This window comes from Tursiops truncatus, chromosome 8 (assembly GCF_011762595.2).
Source record: "Tursiops truncatus isolate mTurTru1 chromosome 8, mTurTru1.mat.Y, whole genome shotgun sequence".
Lineage (NCBI taxonomy): Eukaryota > Metazoa > Chordata > Mammalia > Artiodactyla > Delphinidae > Tursiops > Tursiops truncatus.
The window spans coordinates 31,974,955-32,001,829 of record NC_047041.1 but is presented as its reverse complement, the minus strand read 5'-3'; the positions used below and the strand labels follow the sequence as shown (position 1 = coordinate 32,001,829).

Sequence of the window (26,875 nt, the reverse complement as noted above, 5' to 3'; positions counted from 1 at the left end):
TCACATGCACATGTGCAAACACACACACACACACACACACACACACACACACACACACACACACAGAACTGAACTATGTTTCCAGAGTTCAGTGAAGGAAACACTTTTTCACTGGTAAGTGTAACATTTTCAAAGAGATGAATCAAAAAATTTAGGAAAGATTTAACCCCATTTTGCAGATATTATCAATCATATTCTGTGGGGGCTAAGAAGGGTAGATGATTAAACAATATTCTCTAAATGGCAAGAGATTATTTTTTTCTAGATTTCAAGTCTGGAAGTCACCAGCAAGGGATCCATAGAGCAGGCAAGAAGGTACCTGATATCTCCATCAGGGAAATACCACAATATGGTGTGTCTGCCCTGCCAGCTAAAATGATTCCCAGGCAAACACTACATGGCAATCACATCATCACAATAGTTGTACCCAAGAAAGCAGTTTACACAACAAGCACCAAACAACTGGGAATAATTTTCATCATAATCTGCAACCTTTAGCCTGAATAATGAAATTTAATCATCAAAAATATTAAATAGTAGAGTTCCAAATAATAGGATGACCCAAGTTATCTTTGAACATTTTCTTCTCTAAAAGCTGGTCATATTGCCAGTTAAAAAAATAAATCAGAAAATAACATGGCTTCAAGTGGACAAATAAATATGAATTTTAAAGAAAGACTTTGCATTATCTATTGCTTTCCTCTTGATTTGGTTTCATTGATAATTTCTCCCCAAGTTTTCTAATAAGTTCTGCCAAGTCTTCTGAATTTTGAGTTTTTTCTTCAAGAAGTTCATAGCGGAGACTTGAGATGTCCTGTTTAATTTCCTTCAGCTCCCCTTTGCAAAACAAGAGTGATAAGAAGTCAATTGTAAATACGTAATGCAGAGAAAGTAGTGATTCTGGGATAGATTGACATGAGCCTTAATGCCACACACACCTGTATTTTGAATCCCTTCAAAGGAAATCACTTTTTAATGGGGGCAGGTTTCTATTTTCTCAGCTCAGTATTTTGGTTAGTGAAAAGATTATAGAGAAAACTTACAACGTCGTCCTCCTGAAGTCAGTGGAAAGGAAACACTGGTGGCAAATGTTACAGGGTTTGGGGGCAATGGACCCTTACTATTCCCAACCACTTCCTTCTCCCTCCAAGCCCCCCACGGATATAACACTGTTCGCTCTCCTCGGGTATTAGGTGTGCGGAGGTGGAGGGTAGACTGTAGTAGTTACTTCATTTTATATAAGGGACTTGGGCACCCATGGGTTTTGGTATCCACACAGGTCCTGGAAACAACCTCCCACGAATACCAAGAGATGACTGTAGTTACATATCTAGCAAGTGTCATCTGCCCCCAACTGCGGAGACATAGCCTATTTCCCCAGTGTGTAGCAATACTGATGGTTGGCGAGATCCTGTCTTCTCCTGTTGAAGCTCACCCTTCCCACGCCCATCTCTCCAGCTCTCCCTCAGCTCTGCCTCAGGCCCCAGGTCCTGGCTTATGCTCAGGGGCTGACTTGTCCCTGTGTTCAACTCACCTTCATTCACTTCATCACTCTCCTTATCTATCTGGGCTTGTAATACATATCTTTTAATGAGCCTCTTCATTATTTTCTAGACAGAGAAAAGAGAAATCCATCTTAGTTTTATGTTCATGATAAATCACTCATTTGGAATAAGTGTCTGATTTTTTCTCTCTTTAGTAAACACTTCAGAAATGATAGCTATGAAAGATTAAGATGATTTATCTGGTAGGGGATGCATACTATCTCCAGATATTAAAAGTAATTTTCACATCACCAGGACTAATGACTGAAAAGTTAATTCTTGAGAAAAGAATAAGTTCAGAGCAAACATCTAATCCTTCATTGCTTGTATTTTACTTGAAAGTGTTAGAACAAGACACAGCCTTAACAGCTGGGCAGGTCAGAGGTGTGCACTTCTGCACGTGGAAATGGAAAGTTAAGCAAATGTGCCCTCATTTATGGCTTTTCCCCTCCATTACAAAGAAATGGAGCCAGTTTTGATTTTATACTTGTTAATAATTTAGGAATGGCTAGCTTCAATGTAATAATATTTCTCTAGCACTTGAGCTTCCACCATGAGGATATTGCTTTTACTATGTACTTTTCATAAAAAGTAAGAGACTCAGCAAGTATGCAGGAAGTCCTGGGTGGATATATAGCTAAACCAAATCTTGCTACCTAAACCTTAAACTAAATGATAGTCAAATCCCACTTTCAAGAACTTATCCTAATGATGTAATTAAGTACATGGACAAGTATGTTCATAGTAGTCTACTTACAATAGTGAAAAAAAAAAAACCCTTAAATGTCCATCAATAGAGGATTATTTATTTGTACAAAGGAATATAGTACATCCATTAAAATTAATATGAATATATGTTTTGTGAAGTGAAAAACTATTATTCATTATATAAGTCTTGTTAACTCATTTATATAATATTACATATACATTTCTATAATAATATTAAACTATATGTAAAATTATATACATACATATAATCATCTGGAAGAATATTCACGAACAGTAAGTAGTCTTTACTTCTCAGTGGTGGGGTTTTTTACTCTCTTCTTTATGTTTTTTGTAAGATAGACTTTTTTTGTGTGTGTGTCTGTGTTCATGTATTGGAAGACTTTATATAGTTAGGACAACAATTCTACTCAAATCGATCTATAGATTCAACACAGTCACAGTTTTGGAATACACAATCAATTCTAAAATTTATATGGAAAGGCAAAGAAACAGAATAACCCAAACAACTTGGAAAAGAACAACAATGGAGAATTCACATTAGTAAGATAGGCTTTTTACAATAAACGTGTAGGCTCTAAGTTCCATGATGGCAAGACTTCATCTATTTCGTTCGCTTCTATATCTCTAGTACTTAGAAAGTGCATGGTACGTGGTAGTTACTCAATAAATATTTTTTTGAATTAGTGTATTATTTTGATATTGAGAAAAATATCATAACAGTTCATTTTCACTTAACTAATCACATAGTTTGAGTTTCTAAATATTACAAATAACTAGTCTTATTTCTTTAAAAATTAATGCTTACCTGATATTGTCTTGGAGGATTACTGAAACTGTTTAACTGGAAATCTTCTGAACTTCTTAAGCTTGATTGTTTACTATGTCCAAACTGTATTTTGAAAAGAATTAGAAATTGATTATCATTTAATTTTTTTTCAATGTGATGATATTTATCTCATTGTTATATATGTGAACTAAGTCTCATATATATAAATAATCTTTTCTATATGTATAGTACCATTTTAACTTAATTTGTTTAATATTCTGTCTTCCAAGACAAATCATAGACACTTTAGGTGTGTTCAGCCTCTCAGTGTCTATTAGAGGTTGTCTGAGGACACTCGTAGACTTTGTGGCTATCAATCATTTTGTCATGAGAGTCATGTTTTAACATTCCCACAGATACACCCTTGGTGGAGGAAGAGGCAAACAAGTTGAGAAAATAACGGTGGTGATCTCAGAAGTCCATTGATGAGGGATCCACAGTCCAGCATGATTGACTACACCATCCACACCTGCAGTAGAGACTGTGCTAAGACTCCTGAAGAAACACCAGGGCAAGACTTTGTTGTAGGATAGGATTCAGGTGCCAAGAAAGCACTAATAAACCATTTGAATTTTAGGATATATATAGTATCCTATCTGGGCAGCACTTTTCAAATAATACATTTGCTTGAATAGGAAAATAACAAGGAAAGTAATCTGCAAGAGAGGTGGTAAAGTACCATATTAACATGATAAGAGGATGATTAAAAACCTCTTTAAGGCATTTTCTAAAGGGAAAAAATTGGTTTTACAAAGAAATAAGTAGGAGAAATTGAGCAAAACACAGCATCTCCAAATATACATTTTTGGGGGTGCAAAACTCTTTTCCAGGGGAGAAGAAACTTCAAGACTATCTACTAAGACAACCATGATTTATATTTCCCAATGACATCTAAGTTGCTACAGGTAAAGCTCGATGAGACTCAATTAAAATCTTTGACTTCAATGCATTGATGCTTTAAATGGCCACATGCTGAATTCAAGCAGCTATGCACACATTCATCCATTAAACAGGTATGTGTGAGTGACCTCTATATATAAGGTGCTGTGCTATGTTCTGAGTATTTAATGAATAACATAAATAACTATGATCTAGCTGAGTTATAATAATGGGAAAAGTATGGCAAGGCTGACAAGATTCATATTCATTGTGAAGATATTGTTTAGATAGCATCCTTTTCCATGTAGTTATTTGCCTTTTATTTCACCCTCTCTAATAATGTCAGCAAAATGTCCGTATTTTTTTTAACTTTATATTAACTTTTAAAAAATTAAGATAAAATTGTACAATTGACCAAATTAACCAGAGGCAGCTTGGGTTCTGTAGAAGAGCACTTGACAGAAACCTGAAAACTCAAATCTGGCTCTGCCACAAGTTAGCTGTGGGATAATAGGTGAGAAGCTGAAACCCTACAATCTCTTCTGACAGTGAAGGGAATGCCCTAGTTGACCTCTACAGTCCTTCAAGTCCTACTAATTTATGAATTCGTGAAACAAATGCAAACTTCAACATATTTTAATGTTTATTTTCAAATTACATAATCATTTATTTTTATAATATTATAAAATATAATGATATTTAATATATTAGATATGATTCCTGGATTTCAAACTATGATTTATGCTTTAAAGACATCATTAAACATGATGACCAGAGTCATCACTTCCATCCCCCAGTTTTTATGATAAAGCATGGAGGGTGAGGACAGGTTCATAATCAGAGCGAAAGGATCCAGGCAAAGGGAATCTTTGTGTGCATCACGTCCATCCCTTCATGAATGCACAGCCTCATGGTGGCAAATCATTAATTTGATGTCTCCTTCTTTTGTTAGAGGCCACTAACACATCCAAATGGTGTTCATGGAAAAAAAGAAAGTGAAAAATTATACTTCTTTGAGAGTTTTTTAGAGATGAATGTGTGGACCTTAATACTCGTGCCGGTCATTCCAAATTAAGGCAGCTCCACAACCCACCATGCCTATGGCAATCATCCTTTTTTGTAAATTTAATATTATATGAACACTATGCAGGCTTTTTTTCATTTGCTCTTTTCTAATTTAATGTTTGTTATTCCCAATTCCTGAAACACTCTTTTCCTGGCTCTTTGCCTGTCTGACTTGCTTTGTCTGATCCTCTGGAGTTTAGCTCAACACATAAGCTCCTCAAATGGCTTTCTCTGCCTACCCCATGAAAATAGATCTTGAGCAAGCTAGGCCTTTTGTACCCTTCAAAACATGCTTCACAATTGTTAATTACTTTATTCACTGGCTTGTTTACATGGTTATTGTCTACATCCTCCTGGGCTCTACAGAAGGAGGGACTTTGTTTAGTTTATCTCAGTGCCTTAAGAGCCGTCGCTGTCCCGCAGATGGTAAGTGCTCAAAAGTTGTTGATTGGTGAATGAATGAAGGGAGAAGTGCTTTCGGGTCACTAATAGAGTTCACCTGGTTTCTGAACAACTTGCTATACAAGACGTGTACAATACAGGTTCATGAACCAATTGGCTGCAGCTCAACCACATGGGAAAGATAAATCTGAAACATGGTTTTAAGGTCTGAGGCAGATGACTTACAAATTAATACCCTGGATGACACAGAAGAGGTAACAGTACCAGGAAAGCCAGAAAACAGTTTTCTGTTCATTTGAGAATGGGTATAATTGTAGATTTTCCAGATTGTAGATCTTGACGTGTCAATGACTACAGCTACAGTGTGTCATACAGTTTTATAACACACAGCTCCTCTTTGCACGCACCCAATGGGTAGAGTCTGGGATTTCTCAACTGCAACATTTTTGACACTTTGGGCTGGGTAATTCTTTATTGTGAGGGGCTTCCAGTACATTGTACAATGTTTGCCAGCACCCATGGCCTTGATACCCTAGATGCCAATAACAGTTCCCTTCTCTAGTTGTGACAACCAAAAAAGTCTCCAGGTATTACAAATGCACCCTGGACTGCTGGTAGTGTGGAATCAAAATTACCTCTCAGTGGGAACCACTAGTATAGTTAAATGGTATATGACTAAACAGTTACAAATTAATTTGGATCACTTTTATGTGAAGAGTTCTGCTCTAAATCTGAAGTATGAATTTGGATGCAAATATAACATTTATTTAGCAAAAATTTCTAAACAGTTTCTGATCTATAGTAGGTATTCAACAAATACATGTTTAAAAATTTAATAACACAAAGAAGTAATATGTAAGAAGAAACTTACCCAATGGTGCAAAGAAGCATTATTACCACTTGGTGGCAGAAAATTCTAATTTATATTTGTTTTGATGTACAGCTACTAAAATAGACTGGGAAGTCAAGGGAATTCAGTTGGCAATATGAATAGCATTTAAACCTTAGTGATTTGGACATTTATAGATGGCACTGACGCATAATGTGATGGGAGTGGGAAAGGGGAGCTTGCTGAGTAGAAGCAGGAAGGACTGAGTGTAATAAGCTTTCTTCCTGTGTAATGCAAATACACACTCTGATTCTGAATAAAGCACTGCCTGTCCTTTTTTTCCCCCATACCTTCTACCGCATTTCCTGCATTCTTTATGTTTCTTTTCTTTTTTAATCCTAGTAATTAGTTTGATATTAGCATTTCTTACCTTGCTGCAGCTTCATTGTAGGATTAGAGTGAGGAACACTAAATAACTTGTTTGTTATTCATTAAGAATAACAAGTAAGCCTCAGGCTTGGGAATTTTTTATGTTGTTGGACATAGTACTAGGAGTCAGTCTCCCATTCCCCACGTTGAGGGGTCTGAGGCAGGGATCAAAGCAATGAACTGAAAATGTAGAGGAAATATGATCAGTCAGCAGGGGGTGCACATATGACATGAAACCATGTGGTACAGTGCTTGTAAAAGCTCTTGCTTGAAATCAAACAGATATGGATTTGAATTCTGGCTCTGTCATGTGTCTGAAGTGGGACTTTGAGCAAGTCATTTCACCTCTGTTAACCAAAGGTTTCTCATGTATAAAATAGGGAAAATAATATTACCTACCTTCTAGAGTTAATATGAGGATTAAAGAGATAAGGTGTGTAGCTTGACATAGTAGATGTTGTACAAGTGTCAACAGCTATTATTATTGTACAGAAGGATAATTATCTACTATGTGGCTTTAGGCCTATTTCATGGTTAGTTTTAATCTGCTCTATTTCTTTTGGAGACACTTTGCTGAATATTGCTTTTTACTGATGTGCTCATGTCCATGACTAAGTCATCCAGGGAATGAAATATTCAGTGATTCCCATACCCAGATAAGCATTAGAATCTCCTAAGTACTAATTAAAATGCACATTTCCAGGCCCAATGGCCAGAGATTTTAACTCTATAGACCCGGAGAAGAGGATGGGTAATTTGTACAAATTCATCTGTTGAAGTGACCCTGGTGATAGTAACAAATTGGAACCACTACATTATATAACTGGTTCATCAGATGACTAAAAAGAAAGCCCCTGACCTAATTAGAAGCTAAAGGACATAGTTCCTGGATATGTAACTGCTAAAGCAAAAAAATCTCCACATCTCATTCAATCCAGTACAGAATGGACCCCAAATCCTAAAATAACATTTACGCTCCATACTTGCCTATGGTCCATGGCATGTAAAACCTGCTCTGAAACTGACTACTTGAAGGGGATCTGTTCTAGAGCTAGAACAGAGCAAATATTCAAGAAGTTATTTGGCATTTTCAGGTTTACACATGTAATACAGTATGGCAGAGACTGAATATTAATGTATGCTGTCCTTTCAGACTATATGTCCGGAAAGCTAATGCTAACCACCAAAGTCAGTGATACTCGGAGCTGAAGGAGATGATTAAAGATAATAAATAGATATGCTAAAAAGTATTTTTATATGGCTCATCTGACTGATTTATATAGTGTCCGTGGAGCAGATGTGAAGGAAGCAGATGTGAAGGAAGGTTTGTGCGACCTAACCACTTTAACTTTCAAGGAGCCAAGAAAGAAGACCCCAGCAAAATAGAAACTTAACTGTGCCATTTTAGACATAGACTTTATGAAAAAGAATGAACAAAAGCCATGCAAATGGGTTAGGGAAAACACACAGCAACAGGCGAAACTGATTGGAACTATAAATGGTTGCTTTAAAAAACATTTTCTCAGGAATATAGTTAATGTATCAAGCAAAAGCAAGCTATGTGAAATATGCCTCAGTTTTGTTCACCACAAGCTTAAATAGTGAGGGAAAATAGACACTTGTGTTGATTTGGTCCTCTAGGAATCAAATGCCAAGACAAAGTGAGAAATATGAGATGTATTCAGAATTATGCCTGTGAAAGATAATGGGAAGTGGCAGCAGAAGGCATAAAAAGCTCCCAGACCGTGAGGCACGGCTCACCTGGGAAAGAGGGAAAGGTAGTAAGATTGTCTGGGAAAGTCAGCCAGCCCAACGGGGAGCTGCGGTGCAGAATGCCCCAAGAGAGGTCCTGTGTTGGCTTGAACTATCTGGGACCTAAAGAGCATGGCCATGGCAGGAAAGCTGAGGGGATCCCAAAGATGCTGCAGCCGGAGGCTGTCAGCTGACCGAACTCCTTGAAGCAGGCTCTCTCTCGAAAGAAAACATGAGCCGTACATTCCCATGGCTGCCACAATAAACAGTCTCTCAAAAGGGTCTCTAGAAGGTTCAGCTGACATTGGAATCAACATTTCATCGATCTACCACTGTGATCAGATACCAGAGGCTTCGTATTGCTGTTAAAGAATTTGCTTTCGCCTGGGATTGAAATATGTGCTATCGGAAAGTGTAGAGTAATCCAAGCTATGTTTAAAAAATATAAAATGTATTTTCCAGATGATTAAAACAAATTTTAAGTTTCCACATTTTTTGAGAAACTCTAAAGAAAATAAAATTATTTGATTTGAAAGACACTATAGTTTCTATCATAAAGAAAAAAGCCATGTTGATCCCCCTTGAATTTTTCTCATATTTGTCCAACGCTTTATTGTTATCATGCATTCATCATACTTTCAGCACAAGTAATTTCTTACTGGAAAACTATAAAATCCAACTCACACTGACCTATTTTTGAAAAATTTTTATTGAGTTATTCATAACCAAATAAAAAAAGCTGCTTCTTTATAACAAGTACTTCACTATTTGTATAATAGTGTTTGTGATTTACAAAGCATCAACTGAATCCTCTCAACGATTTTGTGTGATGGGCTGTACAACTTGATCATTCCTATCTTGTAGATGAGGAAATTAAGGTTCAGAGAAGTCAAACGAATTGCTAAAGGGGCAGAGATAAGATGAGATCCCAATCTTCTGACTACTTGGTTCAATGATCTGGCTATATCAATACTATATCAATACATAAGAGTATTCCTATTTTGTTGGAGGAGGTAACATACTTGGCTTAAAAGCAAAACAAAATAGCATCCCTCCTTGGCATTTGTGTCCCATGGGGTGGCCCTGTAGCAGAGTTCTGTCTAATGAGATATAATAACAGAAATTGTTGGGAGGCATCTCTGAGGGTGATTCAGCTAGGAGCCCACTTTTCCTTTGCCCCATTCCTTCTTCATGCCTGAAAAGTGGGTGTGATGTCTGGAGGTGAAGGTGTCATCTTGCATCTGACTATGACAAAAAAATCCAGGAGAATCAGAGAGACTCACTCCTGGCAACAGTCCTGTACTGCCAACTCTGGAGAGTTAAATGAGAGAGGGAAAAACAACTGTCTTGTTGAAAACACCATGATATGTGCAACTGAATGCTAGTCCCACCGGATACACTGCCTTCTCCTAATGAATTCACTCAAAATTTCCCTCAGCAACATGCATTTATTGTATCCCTACTATGTGCCTGCTGCCAGAATGAAGCAAAAGTCCTCAGCATCAGGGATTTTGCCGCTCCAAATTACGGAGCTGATGCAGCTCCAGGGTACATTGCTCATTATAAACTGGGCTGACGACAGGAGCCATTAAATTCTCAGGGTGCCTTTTTGTGACAGCTTCTCGATTACTGACAAATAATGCAGCTCTGTTAGGTGTGCATAATCTCCACCTGAGCTGCCGAGAATTAAGTTAATTATATCTCCATCAGGTCCCTATTGTTTCAATTTTCCCTTCTTTACATCACAATTTCTATATTCCATCACCCATAAGTACCCCAGTATACTTGTTTACTATCTGTCTTAAACAGCCATGTAATTCTTTTTGCTGATTAACAGGACACAGGCTTATTTTTACTTCTCAATAACAGATTCTTTGAGCATTGTTAAATTGTTAATTCTTTAATGTGTCTACTGTTTCTTGAAATTGCTTCTGAACATCTGTCCTTTTCTCTGAGTAGAAAGCCTGAACCTACTCGTGGTTTCATATTTTCAAATGTGATCTTACCTGTCTTTTGTCAAGTGATAATTTTGAAAGGTCTTCATGACTTCCCAGAATTCCAAATTTCTTTTCTTCATTTCTCTTTTAAAGATAGAGAGTAAAATAGGTACAATCACTAATTTTACATTGGGAATTATAAAACGAATTTCACTCTTTCTTTATTCCATATTCTAAAAGCCATCTGGTCCAATTCTCCAGCAAGTTTCAATGAGAGAAACATATTCTTATTCAGGTCTTCCCTTTGGTGAGTACTTGGACATTTCCTTTTGGAGACTGAATTGTCTTGGGTTGCAGCTCTAATCACACCTGTAAACTACACACTTAATAACATTAAGTAAAGTGAGGGAAATTTTTGCCACTCAACACACTGAGTTCTGTAAGTTATACATTTGGGAGAGCACCAAAGATGGCATATTTTTCCAAAATTCCTATACAAAATAATGATAATACATTTAAAGAGGGCTTTAGAATTCTCAAAGCACTTTTACATATTTATCTGATTTGATTTTCATGATGTAGATGCAATTTTTATTCCCATATTACAGTTGAGGAAATTGGAGCTCTGGGAGCTTAACTTGAGAATCTCACATAGTAAGTAGCAAATCATTCAATAATAGAATCTTATAGCTGCAAGGAACTTTTACAATCATTTGGCTCAGTCGATCACCAGTGTAGGAAAACCTATAAATTCCTAATGTTGGTTAGCCAACATTTATTGATTACCTGCAAAGATGGGGAGCTCACTATTTCACAGGACAGCCCACCACTCTGTTGGGCAGATCTTGTTGTTACAAATTTTATTTACATAGAACTAAAAATGAACTATTTGCAACTTTTGCCCATTGCCTCTCTTCCTATTTTTGAAGAGAAAATTAAATGTGCTTCCTCATTAAAATTGGGAATTGGAAGCAGCCAGCTCCTTCACGTCCCCATAATATGACACCATATCCACACCTGTTCCCTTCCTGGCCCTCCTCCTCTGGAGGCATCTAGTCCCTCAGTGCTCCTTCTGGATATAGAGTTCTGTCCCCTGCAGAGTTCCCTGCTGAGAGTAACCTCCCCACCCCCATGCATTCCACACAGCATTCCACATGCTCCACACATTTCTAAACCCACTGTGATTGTTCTACTCCTTCATCTAAGCAGTAGACCTCTTCTCTTTCATGGCTTCTTAAGATGGTACTGCCTCATGGGATTACTGTTTCCAATTAGTCTCCTTAGATATTTCTTTCTTGAACTACTTAACGCCAAACCTGGTCTCCCATATTACATGTGATCAATTGATTTCTGAACTTTTCAATGTACGACTTACTTGTCTGTCAGATTCCCCCAAGTCATAATCAGCTAGCTGTATAAATTGAACATGCAAAAAATGGAAGCTGTATAAATTGAAGTATATAAATATACCTAGCTGTATAAATTGAAGGTGAAGTGAGGGACATGTAGCCACAATAGCAAAAATGGGGCCCAGAATAGCTCTCCCTTTCAGTACCCACTCCAGATAATGTAGTACATTATTTTAGTTATATTTCATGAATTTTTCTTATATTTTTAAGCAGAAATGCCCAGTGTTCTCCTAATAAACAGACACAAGCCAAAGGACTGCTCTGAGCTAAGTGACTACATTTGGGAATGGATGGACATGTCATCACAGACTGCTTCTTTATAAAGGGATGTGGCACAGTGGTTATAATGGTTTCAGCATTTAAAAATATAATTTTAAATTATCAAGTCAAATCACCTTGTTCATTTCCACATCCTCCTGGAAACCTTTTTTATGGCCCTGGAACAGCTCAGAAATCCATTTTTTAAGCCTCAGTAGGAGATAAAACAGGGACTTTGGACTTGGCACCAGGTTGAAGGGAACAGGAAGAGTTCTTCCTTCCTCAAAGTAGGAAAACCAAAGTTTGGCCCTTGCAAATTTCCACTCCACATCAGCATCATCCTATACAAATACATATGACAGTTCAGCAAGGAAATGCGTAAAAAGAATTACTGGGATGCTTCTAACATTGCGTGACTAGATGGAAGTAATGGTGCCTACAACACTCTCAGGCCCCAAAGACCACTCCAAGATTTTTTCAAAAATGTTAAGGTACTATTCACACACTCTTTCCTAAATCTGCCTAAAATTTTATCAGGCTTATAGATCTATAGATCTCAAAACTTGCATGTGTTTATAAATACATTGAAAGATATAAATGCATTTTCCTACATTTGAGAAAACACTATGAAAAATTATTCACTTTTTTATTCTGCAACAGATCACTACTTTGATTAATTTGGGAGACAGACCAAGATTTCTGGAATAAAGATGTACACTATCACTCTGAGTTTGAGAAAGGGTCAATTCTGAACATCACTCAAAACAAGATTTGGAGAATAGTGGTATTCGGAAGCAATAACTTTTAAAATAAAGTATAAATTCATGCTGATATAGTATTTCTAAAGAGTTTGTAAATAATAATAACAAATCATACATCATTTCTCATCCTTCCGCCTTACTATCCCACCACACCCATAGATATTGTGTTTGGAAGCAAAACATTAAAATTTTCTAGATTCCTTGTATATAAAGTATACAAAAATATAGATATTCTCTACAGTATATATAGTATATAAAGAAGTATGTAAAAAGGGAAAGAACAGATGGAAAGCAGTCTATACTGTCACCACCAATGCTGAGTTGATCCCTGGAATAGTTAAAACATGCAGCACATAGTATACAAATGTATAGAGATTATACCTCAATTTCCTGGAATGAACTGTTGATCATTGCAATTAACATATTTAGCAAAACAATAACCATTGTAACATTATAGACTCCATAAAGAACATAACCGATGTTTTCAATGAATTTGTGATTATAGTTGATGACCACTGATTTCACTTCAGAAAGTCCAAATATAGCCCAAAACAGTGTCTTAAAACTCTCTTCCACTCTGGTGAAAAAGAAGGAGAGAAAGGAAATGATAAAGTGTACAAATAAACAAAAATGGTACCATAATAAAAGTGAGTTGATTTAGTGTCTTTGAAAATTATTAGATATTCATGAGAAAACTCTTTACTTCCCTGAGCCTCATTTTTCTTTTCTATAAAATGGGTACAATAATTATTTATTTCTAGGATTGTTGCAAGGATGAGGAAATATTGTGTATATGAAGCACATAGCTCACTATCTGGAACATAATAAGCACTCAGTAAATGCTAGCATAATTACATAACCACAGATATTAACATTTAAATAATCCATAGTTGTGGCAATGGAAGTGTTAAATGTATTACTTAATAAAAGATAATGCTATCTGTTAGAGTCCTTTTGGGTTTCCTGCTCATCTATACTTCCACTAATTTCCAATAAAAAGATTACAATATTATGTGTCTTAAAGGTGTCTTAAGGAAAATATGACAATATAAATAAGTCGATGTTACCAAAATCACTGACATGTCTTACATAGGAATTTCAATGCTTTAAGCATAATTATTGACCTTAAACTAAGCCCCTCTGCTTAGCCCAGGTGGTTTAATTTCTCTCATAAACTGAACTTTACAGGAATATGGGTAATAGGTTATGCTTCAGTCAATACTTATTGTAACACTGAATACCTAACATTTGAATAATGTATTCCAAACACACTTTATAAAAAACATGTGTCTATGGTGAACATAAGTTAAAACTCTTGTCACTATTGATAAATTGGATTGTCTCAGTGATAAGATCCAACAAATTGAATTAGGAAGCAGCTGTTCTCATAGTCAGCATCCCAGGAGTCTGTAGTAAGCAGAAGGACACAGCAGTGAAGAGCACAGATGTTATAGTGGACAAGGGACTATGTCCTGGCTTTTCTATCTATTAGCAGCTACGCAGTGTTCAGCACATCATTTAACTTTTCTGAACTTCAGCCTCCTTTTTTTCTTCTGAAACAGAGATAATAAAATGATGTGTGTGAGGTAGTTCCTAGCCTTAAAAATGTTAGCTATAATTACTTAATATTACAGAGGTTGCCTACATTATTGAGTTCTTCCAACCCATTTTAAAATCCTCTCATTTTGCTAAAGAGTAACTGGAGATGAAGTCTTTACCAAAACATTATTTATGCCATGGACGCATATGAACACTGTTAAGCTAACATTTATTTAATCGATGATCTCCATGATCAAAATATCTGAAAGCACATACGTTGTGAAGGCTTCGTTTTGCTTTGCACCAATGTAGTAGGAATAGAGGTTGAACATTCCAATCATAAAGGCCACAAACACCATGATGAATATGACCATGAACTTGAAGATGTCTTTCACTGTTCTTCCAAGTGATATCTGCAGAGGTCCAAAGCTTTCATTTGCTGGTAAAATGTAGGCTATTCTGGAGAAACTTAAAACTACAGCAATTGCATAAAGACCTTCAGATATAATTTGAGGATCAGAGGGGTCCCACTTTATCCTGGCTAGGAGAAAGGAAAGACAAGAGTTATGGTGAGTTTATTTAAGTTTTTTACTTAGGTAACTTCTTTTCTGGGGTAGAAATAAAATTACATTAGCAATCCAGTTCCTGATGGAAGTCTTTTATCTTAAAGGGCTTCTTTAAGTGTCAGGTGTATTTGAACTTCTGAATTTACTGAGAAAATTACGCCCCTGGTTTGCTGGAAGTTTTCCATAGGGTATAGCATAATGGTTAAGAGTACACATATATATGGAATCTAAAAAAAAAAAATGGTCATGAAGAACCTAGGGGCAAGACAGGAATAAAGACGCAGACCTACTAGAGAATGGACTTGAGGACACGGGAAAGGCGAAGGGTAAGCTGGGACAAAGCGAGAGAGTGGTAGTGTATATATGGGCATGTATACACTACCAAATGTAAAATAGATAGCTAGTGGGAAGCAGCCGCATAGCACAGGGAGATCAGCTCAGTGCTTTGTGACCAGCTAGAAGTGTGGGATAGGGAGTGTGGGAGGCAGGGAGACGCAAGAGGGAGGGGATATGGTGATATATGTATATGTATAACTGATTCACTTTGTTATGAAGCAGAAACTAACACACCACTGTAAAGCAATTATACTCCAATAAAAATGTTAAAAAAAAAAAGAGTACAAACTGTGGACTCAGCATATGTAAAAATTCCAATACCTACCTGTCTATCTATCTATCTATCTATCTAAAGTCAGCTGGAAGAACTGGTACAAATTACTTATCTCAGTTTTATTTTCCCCTCTTTAAAAATGAGATAATACTGCTTCTACCTCTGTCATCTGTTGTGAGAATCCAGTAAGTCAACATACATTCAGTGTTTAGAAACTGCTTGGCACTAACTAAATGATAGCATTTACTATTTAATCTTAAACTATAATAAAAGAAAAGAAGGCCCTAAATACATGATATCATTATTTAATTTTAAACTGTAATTACACTATAATGTAATTTGGGGCTTTTGGAGTTATTTAAACTTACTAAAGTAATTTATATTGGTCACTCAAGTCTATTTTTATCATAAAAATGTAGTAATTATTCACTTATGAGTTCTTCTGGCATTATTACATCAGGTCATCAAAAACCTAATTAAGAAACCATTATGAAGAAAAGCAGTGTGTAGGAAAGAGGAAAAATATAATTATAAATTTGTATTTGCTTATTTGCTGAGAAGTGGAATCAGGAAAGGGTACAGTAAACTAATAAAAGCACTTTCTTTTTTTATAGCACTTTGAATATAAGTACAATATATAAATAGATAGTTCTGACTTTAAAATTCCATATAATAAAAATTTTTGTTATAAAATAACGGCTACATTCCCTGTGCTGTACAATATATAGAAGCCTTACATTATGCACTAAAAGTTGTTAATTAAATATTAAAAGAAATATTAAAAAGAAATAATAAAAAAGAAATCCCTATGTGATATAGCCAGTAAAACCCATAGAGATGTCAACTGACTGTTAACTGACATCTTAACAGAGGATTTGAAATAAGTATTCAAAGAGAATCTGTTTTCCCCACTCTAGGTTTCTACAAGGAGAGATTTTCCCTAAGTAAATAACTGAATCTATTTCTATCACTTAGTCACTTTCCTCCTGGGGAGGTGGAATGACTTATCTGATTACTAAACTGGGGTGGAAACTGAGCATACTTGGTTCAGCTCTGCCCTCTTTTTTCTTGAGAATTTTCCTCTGTTCTTCCATGGGGGAATCTCACATGATCAGACACTTGCTGCCATACCCCTCTTTGAGGAAGACTGCCCTGTCCATATATCTGCCTAAGCCTGAGGTTCAATATTACTGAGCCAGCTGGCTAATAAACTCAGAATTATGTCATCCACCCTGAACTTTGTCATTATTAGAGGTGATGATCTGGTCTCCGTGTTCGCTTTTGGTTTTATCTCTTATCTAGTTTCAAAGACTGGGTGAGAAAAAGTGGTGTTATTTATTGGGGGCCCTCTAGAGCCTCCAATGATTCCTTTGCTTTCAAATAGTTTATATGCCTTAAATGGAAATAGTACTTAAATGTATACTATTTTTAATGGACAAGAGGAAAAAAATAAATCCAAGACATAATACAGGCATTCTCAATGAAGTTTGGTGGTTAGCCAATTAATCCCAGAGATAAAGTGAGATGATTCTTGTGATTAAAAGAGGTTTCCAGCCAGAAGAAATATCAAGGGAAGAGGTAGAAAGCATGCTTCTTCAGATACAGATACTCTAAAGAAGCTGGAAACTGACCAACAATTTTATGAGAGCTGAGTAGTAATCAAACTGTTACTGATGTGTACTTTTATAAGAAAATTCTGCATTTTATAAACTTACATTGACTGTGTCCTATAAACTCACCCAAATTGTAGTATTTCACATTGTCTCCCAATGTGACTTTTGTCAAATCCTTCAAAGTATCATTTGCATCAATAATGCTCTGGGCTTTGGAAGCATGCCAAAATGCCATGAATCTTGCAATGAATGATGCTGCAAAGATTGCCAACATTCCAAAATCAAGCATATTCCACAACTCAAACAAGTACTCCTTGGGGCCTTGAGTCCAAATTTCTTTACATTCAGTCCATATCATGCCTGTATTAGAAAGAGGTTAAAATATCAATCCAACTTCATTCCAGCCTTAGCTCTTCAATAAAACAATAAATTTGAAAGATCTCAGGCTGATATTCAAAACCCTTCAAAATTTGGCCTCATCCCACCCATCCAGCCATAATTATCTTGTCCCCACAAATCCTAGAGTCCAACAATATCAGTGCATTACCTTATAGCAATGTGACAAATTTCATCAAGGGCATTCAATGTTTGATTCAATGGATCAAACATGATTTGATCCATTAATTCTATACATAAAAATACATTAATAAGATGTTCAGTGTAGGGTTCTTTATAACAATCAAACCATACAAACACACCCACATTCACACACTCAAAATAGAAGTAACCATGGGACTTCTACATATGGGATATTATGCAGCCATTTCATATGATATTTTAATTACCATGGGATAGTGGCCACAGGAATGTACCTCCCAGACCTCCAACTACAGGAATTTAATTGGCCATGGGCCTCAGCTACAGCATTCTGAAAACTACTGCCACTTTTGCCCTAAGGCCATGCTTCCCATGGGCTGCTCCCCAGTAGTGACTGAGGGCAGTCCTTCTTCAGAGACATGGGACTCCTTTGATGGCTGACTTTGGCTCAAGGATTTCCTGACGGCCTTGTTAAACTTTCTTTAGACTGGATGGAGATCTAGGATACTTCTACCCTACTTTCCTTCCCTCAAGATAAGACTTGCATCCCCGTCTTACAGCCCTTGCAGCTCTCTTCAGTTCTCTCCCATTTTCTCTCACGTGGAATTTCCTTAATAAAATTGTTGTACATTAAATCCTGTCTTGCACATGCTTCCTGGAGGACCTGGACTAATACACATTGGAAAATGTTTATGTCATAAACATTCAAGCATGCTAAGTAAAAAATGTTATATATTGTATGACTTTATGTTTCAAACAAGCATAGTAAAAGAATAGAAATAATTACAGGAACATATTAATAGTAGTTGTCTCTTGATGGTGGAATTATTAATAATGTTGCATATTCACTCCAAAACTTAATGTGGTACTCAGGAAGGAGCATAGGTTTTGGAATTAGACTGCCGCAGATTTGAGACTTTGCTCTTCCACTTATTAGCTGTGTAATCCTTGGCAACTTATTTAAACTTTCTAAAACTCAATTTGGAAAATGGGGATGATAGTAGTTTGTACCTACTTCACAGGTTTGTTATGAGACTTAAATAACACATGTAAAATGCTCAGCACAGTGCCTGGCACTTGAAAAAATAACTAACATTGATTGAGCATTTACTATTTAAAATTTCCTATGTCTGGCACATTTTCTTTTTTCATCTGAAAAATCGTGCTTTATTAAAAAGAAGTTACTTTACCCCTATTATCTTTAGATCCCTATGCTCTGATGTCCCACCTCCTCCTAGAGCCATCTGGAGAAATACAAGCCAAACTCCAACAATCCATCAAAGGCTACCTCCATCAACAAGTCTCCATGGTCCCCTAGCTGAAATTAATCTTCTCCCCTTTCTCCTACCAAGCACCTTCCCCAAGTCCCCACATTTGTCATGAACCTTTATCACAACCTGCCATGTGAATGACTGTAGAGCTCTTCAGGGGTTTACAAAAGCCATGGTCTCCACTCTTCCAACAGCTTACTATGTGCTTTTCTCAAAATGATCATTCACTGTAACCCACAACTTACTTATTTGTAATTATTCAAAATTCAGAGGAGACTAGAATTGAATTCATATATACTTTAGTGGATCAGATTTAAAACAGGACACACTACATGTGTACACTCATGAACACATACATGCATGCACACAACTATGAGCAGGGGTGAAAAAAATCTGAGGGCAGCCTTTTTTTGTGGTCCCTGGATTCCTGCCAGCTTCCTCAATAGGACAAAAGGGTAGTTTAGAGTAACTGAAGAATAGGAATTAAAGGGCGGTTTAAATTCATATCGTTTAGTTGTTTTCAAAACTTCTCTCCTTCTTCCTCCTACTTCTCCATCTTCTCTCTCTTTAAGATGTACAGTTTTTGGTAAAAAATGATATGTCACCAAAGCTTAAAAAATAAAATAGATAGAGCGAACTCTTCTGTTTGAAGGAAGAGTTCCCGTCTTATTTCCCCTGTGGACCCCCAGGAGCTGCCAAGCATAGATTGAAATCCCCCATCTAGTCCAACTTCTCCAGCAAGCAGGGGACTTCTCCACAGGGTTGAGCCTCTTCTTGAATTCGTCCTGAATGACTACTTCTGAAGACGGCTCATCCCATTGTTGACTTTTTAGGAAGCATCCCTTCACTGTGGACCTGTTAGTGCTAATTCTGCCCTTGAGAGAAGAGAATGAGTCTGCTCTCTCTGCCTTTAAATTTCTTAAAGCAAAACAGAATAAAACAAAGCACAAACACCTGCACACTCATTAAATCTATGCTTCTACAGCAGAGGCAGGTTTCCCACAAAGCTAATAAAATTTAAACTTCAAGATGTCTTATCTGCCCAGGCTCCTCCTAGGGCTCTGTTTTGTCTTCTTTTTCTCTAAATGGGGCCCTCCAAATAACTAAACTTCAGGTTCCACAATCCCAGGGTTCTGCCCTACCTCCACCCTCCAGAGTAAGCTTCCGCAGTTCCCACAAGTGCTGTTCCCTGGAAGAGCCACTCCCTTTTCTGGTTGCTTTCAATTTGTGATGCTCCCTAGTTTGCCAATTGCCTGCAGATGGGATGTGGCCAGAGTGTGGAGCAGGAATGTGATTACGGCCCTTGCCTGCAGTCCTCTCCTTCTGTTGAAGGGTCAACCCAGCATTGCATTTGCTTCCTCAGCAGCTCACACTGGATGTTAAGTTAAAAAGTGCTCCTTAGGTGAAGCGTCATCAAGCGTGTCTCCCCCCTCCCTGTGTTCCTGCTACACTTCTCATTGGTTTCAGCTTGCCCTTCAGCCTTGTCAAGATCTCCTGGAATGTCAATTCCATCATCCAGCCTTTCAACATTTTGTCTACTAAAAATTATATAAATTTGCTTTCTGTGACCAATAATGTCAGTCTTTTCCCTCAAGCCAACTAGCATCTTGACCTAACTAGTCCACTTCTTATTAATATTTCCAGAAAGTACAGCAACTGTCTTTCAAGAATAACTTCAAAAAGAAAAATAAATACCAGTGTCAGAAATTGAACCAGGAGTCTAACATATGCTACAAAGTATCAGCTGTCCATTCTGAGTTGTTCCTTGTCTTCCCTTTAAATGAATGCTGTAAGATCATCTCTGAATCTCAACCGTAAAGGTTATCCAGCCAGTTGTTCCAAGGAAACGGCTTTTATTCATAAAATTAAAAGTTAACATTCTTGGTTTAGGTTTCCAAGTGAAAAAGGAAAAACTTCCAATGTTTATATTAAAATATTAGTATGAGGAGAGTCAATTAGTTTTGATAAAGAATAAAATGTGCATTCATTGTATTTAATCCTCTTACATAAAATTTAATGTTTTCAAAGTTTAATCTTGAACTGAAGTGTCATATCTTGCTTAATATGTTTTCAGTAGGAAATAGCACTTCCATATAAAACACATGAACTCTTAATGAAGAGTTTAATAGTAATCATAGTTATCTGAAATTTATTAAACATTTCCTATGTGCCAAGTGCTGTAATATGTACTTTAAACATACTAACATAAAACAAAACCTATAACATATAGGCTCTTAGCTTGAGGTAAAGGCAATGTCCAAATGATTATTCTTATTTTAAATCAAATATTCAAAATGAAATGTAATTTATTTCTTATAGCATTATGTTATAAGGTAAATATCAATTAAATTCGAAAAGAAAAAGTGGAAAATCAAACTCTTCTTTATCTAAGGTTTACTTTAGTGATGCAATTCACATGTTAAGACACTATATTTCTCCTTGGAACATTTCCAGGAAATGAAGAGATTCAGAAGTTTTGAGTAACTCTCAATGCTGTTGAATTACCTCATATGCATTTAAAATGATCATATGGTAATTTGTATAGTGCTTTGTAGTATTTCAATGGATCATCCTATCAGCCCCAGTATGAGGAAGCCAAGAAGACAGCCCCTGCCCTAGAAGTGATATAAAACTGACTGCAGATGCTTCTCCAGATCACTGAAAGAGAACCAAGCTTATGGGCTACCAATGGTTTTGTATGAAGATTCCTTGGGCCTTCTTCTCTTGACACTCTCCACATTACACCCTAGGTGACTTCATGCATAGTCAGGGCCTTATGAAGATTGCTGAAACTTTATCCACAGCCTGGCTTCTCCCAGGGGTTGCATTTTAGCGGACATCTTCAACTGGAAATCCCATGGGCACTTCAAAGTCAATCACAACCCAAACTTACCTACCAGCTTTTCATTCTCCCAGTCTCAAGCATGATCTTCCCTCTATATTCTTCTTCCTAGAGACTTGCAGTCACCACCTAGTAATCCAAGGCAGAATCCACAGTTCTCCCTTTCCATGTACAATACATCACCAAGTTATTTGAAGCGTATCTTTTAAGAAGCTCTCAACTCCTTTCCCCACGCCCTGACTTCTGGCACCATGTTCCTCACAGGGATCACTTCAATTGTCTCTCAGCCTCCACACTCACTCCTCCCCAAAGCCACCCTCTACCTCACAACCACTGTGATCTTTCTAAAATGTGATGGATCACATCACCAACAGCTGAAAATCATCCTCTGGCCATGTCACCACCCTTATCTCCCATCACCCACATCCATAAGTGAACCTGCATTATAGCCAGACCTAACACATGACTTTGCAAATGAGGTGCCAGCTGTCGACCTTTGCAACCCCTGGGAGAAGCCAGGCTGTGGATAAGGTTTCAGCGATCTTCATAAGGCCCTGACTATGCATGAAGTCACACCTTTGCATCTAACATTTTGCATCCATACCTCGTAGTGTCCTTACTCCCCATAAACACTCTGTAGGATTAACATGTCCTTATCTTCAAAGTCTCAGATTGAACATACTGTTCAGGGAGGCCTCCTTCGTCCTATCCATACCCCACCCCATTCAGATTTAGATGCCCAATCCATGTGTGTTCATAACACCCTAATAGCTCCTCAGTTACAGTATGTGTCACATAGGTTTTCTTTATTGATTTACTTATTGACCTGTCCCCTCCCCCCAGACCTAACTTCCTTGACTATAAAGACTGCATTTCATTCACTTCAGTATCCTCATTATCTAATGAGGGCACTTTGTTAGACAGCTATTAGGTAGGTAATAGCTACTGACTTTATTCATTCATAAATATCCAATTGAAATATCTTTCATTTGCATTATATTTAATGACAAGCCATATGGATGAGTGATTCTAAAGATAAATAGCATAGTAATTAAGACCACATTCCCTCTGTATCACTTAACATCTGGGAGATCTAAAGCAAATTACTTAATCTTCACATTAATGCTGTAGTGTAGACATTATTATATGACAGATTGGACCACTAAGGCACAAACAGAGTGTGTGATATGATGTATGTAAAGTGATTTGAACAGTTCTTGGTACATAACAAATGTTCAATAGATGTGAGTGGCTACTACCTTCAGTTCCTATTAAATTGCAACATAAAATCATGTGGTTATTTTTAAACTTGAAGTCACAGCTCTCCTAAAACATGAATGGCAGTTTTTCATCACTGGCAAGGTTTGATTCATACTATCCTGTTCATTTTCTTCCTGAGTTTTTCTTAGAAATCTAAAGAGCATGTGACATGTGAGAAGACTGTTGTACTGATAATGAACCCGAGATAACTGTGCTTTAAAAACAACAACAAAAAAACATGCTATGTGGAGCATTGTATCATGCTGTATACATCTGTATAACTGATGTGTGAGGGAATCAGTGTCATTCAGTCCTACTGCTAAGGCTGTAAAAATAAGTGATGACAGAAAAATCAGTCTTTACCTATTACCCAGGAAATAATGAGCATCTCCATCCATGAGAAGCAGGAGGTTTTCATCCTGAACAGCTGTTTTGCATTATCTGTGCTGGTTTCATTAGGAAGGAGTTTGGTGCCTTCAAATCTGTCAGCTGCATTCATGACTAGTAGCCCCAGAAAAATGGTGAAGGAGGCTGCATGTGCTACAAACTTCATGAATGGGCCACGCATTATCTTCCCCATCTGCCACAACACACACCAAAAGAAAATCTTAGCTTTGTTCTGTACATTTTGCAAAACACACATGCGTATACACAAGAATAAATATCTGTGCACTCCAATCTTGTCCTAAGATAATTATGTACCTTTATATAACTAATAATAGAAAAATAATTCCTTATGCTGATATAAAATTTTGGTCATGTTGCTCAGCTACATATGCTGATATTCTGGATTGATAGTTAAATAAATTAATTTCTATTAAATGTTATTTAAGTTCTTAAGATATTACTGACAAAATATTTTATGAATATAATAATGACAAAAGGCAGAGCATAGTATCACCATTACTCATAAAAAGAAAACTAATTTAGTGGGTGTGAAGTATTGAGGAAGCAGCAATGAAAATATTAACCTGAATCTGCTTTACAGTGTATACACCCTTGGTTGATGTTTGTCTGCTTGTTGTCCTCATGTGCATTTCACTGACATGGGTGCAAATCAGGCTTCAAGTGATGCTGTAAATGGAGTAAGAGTCAGGAGTACCAAGAAGAGAACTCCCAGCCCAGGACAGGACAGCAAGGCAGTTCCCATCACGTACTGGAAAGATGTCCTGGAATGACACTGGATTGAAAAAAGTCCAAGTGTCTTTTTTTTTTTTTAACGTCTCTAAATCTTTAAATATGGGATAGGAGCAAAAGGTTAAAACATTTGGTCTCGCGTTGGGAAGGGAGTTTTGAGGAAGAATGGGTGAATTCACTGGAGCTGGCCCAGGCGACAGAAGCCAAGTAGGGGGTGGGTCTCAGGTGCAGAGGCTGGAAACAGGGACTCAATGTGAGCAGTTTGTAAGGGTGGCTGTAGGGTCTTCAAACTGTTTTTTATATTTGCAGAAGCCTATTGGAAATCACTTTATATTTGCTGTTCATAGGCTTCGGGAAAAGGTTTAAAAAAAAGTTTTGTGGGGTTTTTTGGCTAGAATTGCATCAGTGTGGTAAGAAATGCAGATTGGCAATTACATACCTCTCTGGTCACATAACCAACACATTTTAGGTTCAGGTTCCAGTTTCATTCCCTCATTAGCTGAGTAGCAATGAGTGAATTTCCTAAATTATGTGAAAGTCAGATTCTTCATATGAAATACGGAGACAATAAAAGTTCTTGTGCATCTATAGTACAGGAATCATTTCCATCTGAGATGCACGAATCCTAGCTGGGGCAGAGGGATGGTGTGTGCCCAGGATGTGTCTCAAGGGCTCTGTGTATCCCCTGTAATGGTTAACAAAACTCAAATACAAGTATGCAAGAATTTTTTCTTAGGAGAGGACCAATAGCTTTCGACAGCTTTTCAAACGAGTTTATTATTACAGAAAAATGTAAAAATTAATAATACCACCAACACTTGGCCAGTACTTTTATGTACTGTTTTAAGTGCTTTACCCTGTTAATTCCATGATATAATTACAATACAAAGCGGTATATGCTGCTGAAATGCCCATTTTATGGATGAAGAAACTGAGGAAGTGAGGTCCAGAAACTAGCTTAAAGGTCACACAGCTTATAAGTGGTAGAGCTGGAATCTGAACCCAGGCATACTTGTTTGAGTTAATGTTTCTATTTGGTTTACAAAACAAGTTCATATTTTCTCACTGAAGTACATATATATGTAAATTCTTAGAGAACAAACGGTTCTAAGATTTTAAAAAGCTAAATGCTATAATGGAAGGAATGCAATCAATGTTCTCTGTTCCTACACACTTTATCTGTCTATATGGTTTTCAAAATCATAAAAGTTAGAGCTAGGATGAATCACATAGTTTAGTCCCTTCTCTCTTGATATTTAGAATCTTAGGTCAGGCAGAATATCAGGGTGTGTATGTGCGTGCATGCATGCGTGTGTGTGTGTGTGTGTGTGTGTGTGTTTATCTAGATCAATAGATCAACTGCTCTATCTATCTAGTTTTAAGCCAATGGATCTATACAGTTAGATATATTGCAGGCCCAATCCAAGGTTACTTTGTAAAAGGTTGCTGTAAAAACGTTGTCCAAAAACCATACTTCCATAAGTAAATGCTCATTAGATTGAATCAAAGAGTACTTTCTGTGTTTTTTTAAGATCTTGTTTAAATAGAACTCTCAAATAAAGTTAAAACAAATGGGAGAGAAAGTAGGCTTGATTTTTCTCTTGCCTATTGTCCTTAGCAATGTTTTCTAAAAAAATATGGACTATTAAAAACTGAACATTAATGCGACTTTAATTTCTTTTTCTATGGTGTGCCACATATACAATTTTAATTCTACATTTGCTTTATATGCAATTTATTGTAATCATGGCTATTTAATCATGTTTTATATAAGATTTAATCAAGTGTACAAGATTTATTTAATCATTTATTGCAAGGTTCAATATCTTCCTGGTGAAAAGAGCTATTATTATAAATATTAAACCAATTTTTTAAAGTTCTCAGTTTATTTGACTGTTGTGGAAAACTGGGATTGGGGCATTGACTATTAGTAGTAAAATCTATGGAAAACTTATTTATTCCCTGTTTTGTTCAGGAGAGAATCAGAGGTGGCCTTCAAAATACAAAATTACGAAAAACTCAAGAGAGCACAAATTAAAATAGGAGAAGGAGAAGAGAAAAGGCTGGAGACGTAAAACGGGGTGAGAATAAAGCTACGCACATTAGAGTGTGCCTCAAGCCTGAGAGGTCTGGAACTTGAGTTCAGCTGTCTGGACACATCTAAAGTCAACGTTCAGTTATTCAGGGCATGGTATCTGATCTGCTCCTTACTCCTGACCTGCCTCACCTTCCTTCTTCCCTGGGTTCCTGGTTCTTACACAATATGACTCCTTTATTTTATTCGGAAGGGAGAGAAGAGAATCAAACCAGGTACTTTTGTTGCTTACTAAATATATACTACCAAACGTAAAATACATAGCTAGTGGGAAGCAGCCGCATAGCACAGGGAGATCAGCTCGGTGCTTTGTGACCACCTAGAGGGGTGGGATAGGGAGGGTGGGAGGGAGACGCAAGAGGGAGGATATATGGGAATATATGTATAGCTGATTCACTTTGTTATAAAGCAGAAACTAACACACCATTGTAAAGCAATTATACACCAATAAAGATGTTTAAAAAATAATAATAAATAAATAAAATTTAAAAAAACAAACACATAAACAAACAAAAAGATGGTTGACAGGAAACTAAAGTGGTGTGTTTGGATAATCATATCTTCTATTTCTTATTACAAATCACT

The 26,875-nt window shown here is 36.8% G+C and overlaps 1 protein-coding gene across 7 annotated transcripts in view; it reads right to left on the bottom strand.

Moving 5' to 3' along the window:
- Nucleotides 1-469: 469 nt before the first annotated feature.
- Nucleotides 470-26,875, bottom strand: part of TRPC6 (transient receptor potential cation channel subfamily C member 6) — a 116,690-nt gene continuing 90,284 nt past the window's right edge. For 5 of the 7 annotated variants that reach the window (XM_033862112.2, XM_033862111.2, XM_073808277.1 and 2 more), the window contains 9 exons: nucleotides 23,422-23,638; nucleotides 17,275-17,508; nucleotides 14,636-14,900; nucleotides 13,202-13,397; nucleotides 12,197-12,400; nucleotides 10,462-10,536; nucleotides 3,079-3,162; nucleotides 1,535-1,610; nucleotides 470-837 (listed from right to left, as the gene is read on the bottom strand). In XM_033862112.2, the coding sequence (XP_033718003.1) occupies nucleotides 686-837; nucleotides 1,535-1,610; nucleotides 3,079-3,162; nucleotides 10,462-10,536; nucleotides 12,197-12,400; nucleotides 13,202-13,397; nucleotides 14,636-14,900; nucleotides 17,275-17,508; nucleotides 23,422-23,638 (1,503 nt within the window). In that variant the 3' untranslated portion in view covers nucleotides 470-685. The other 2 variants (XM_073808274.1, XM_033862114.2) reach the window with 2 other exon arrangements.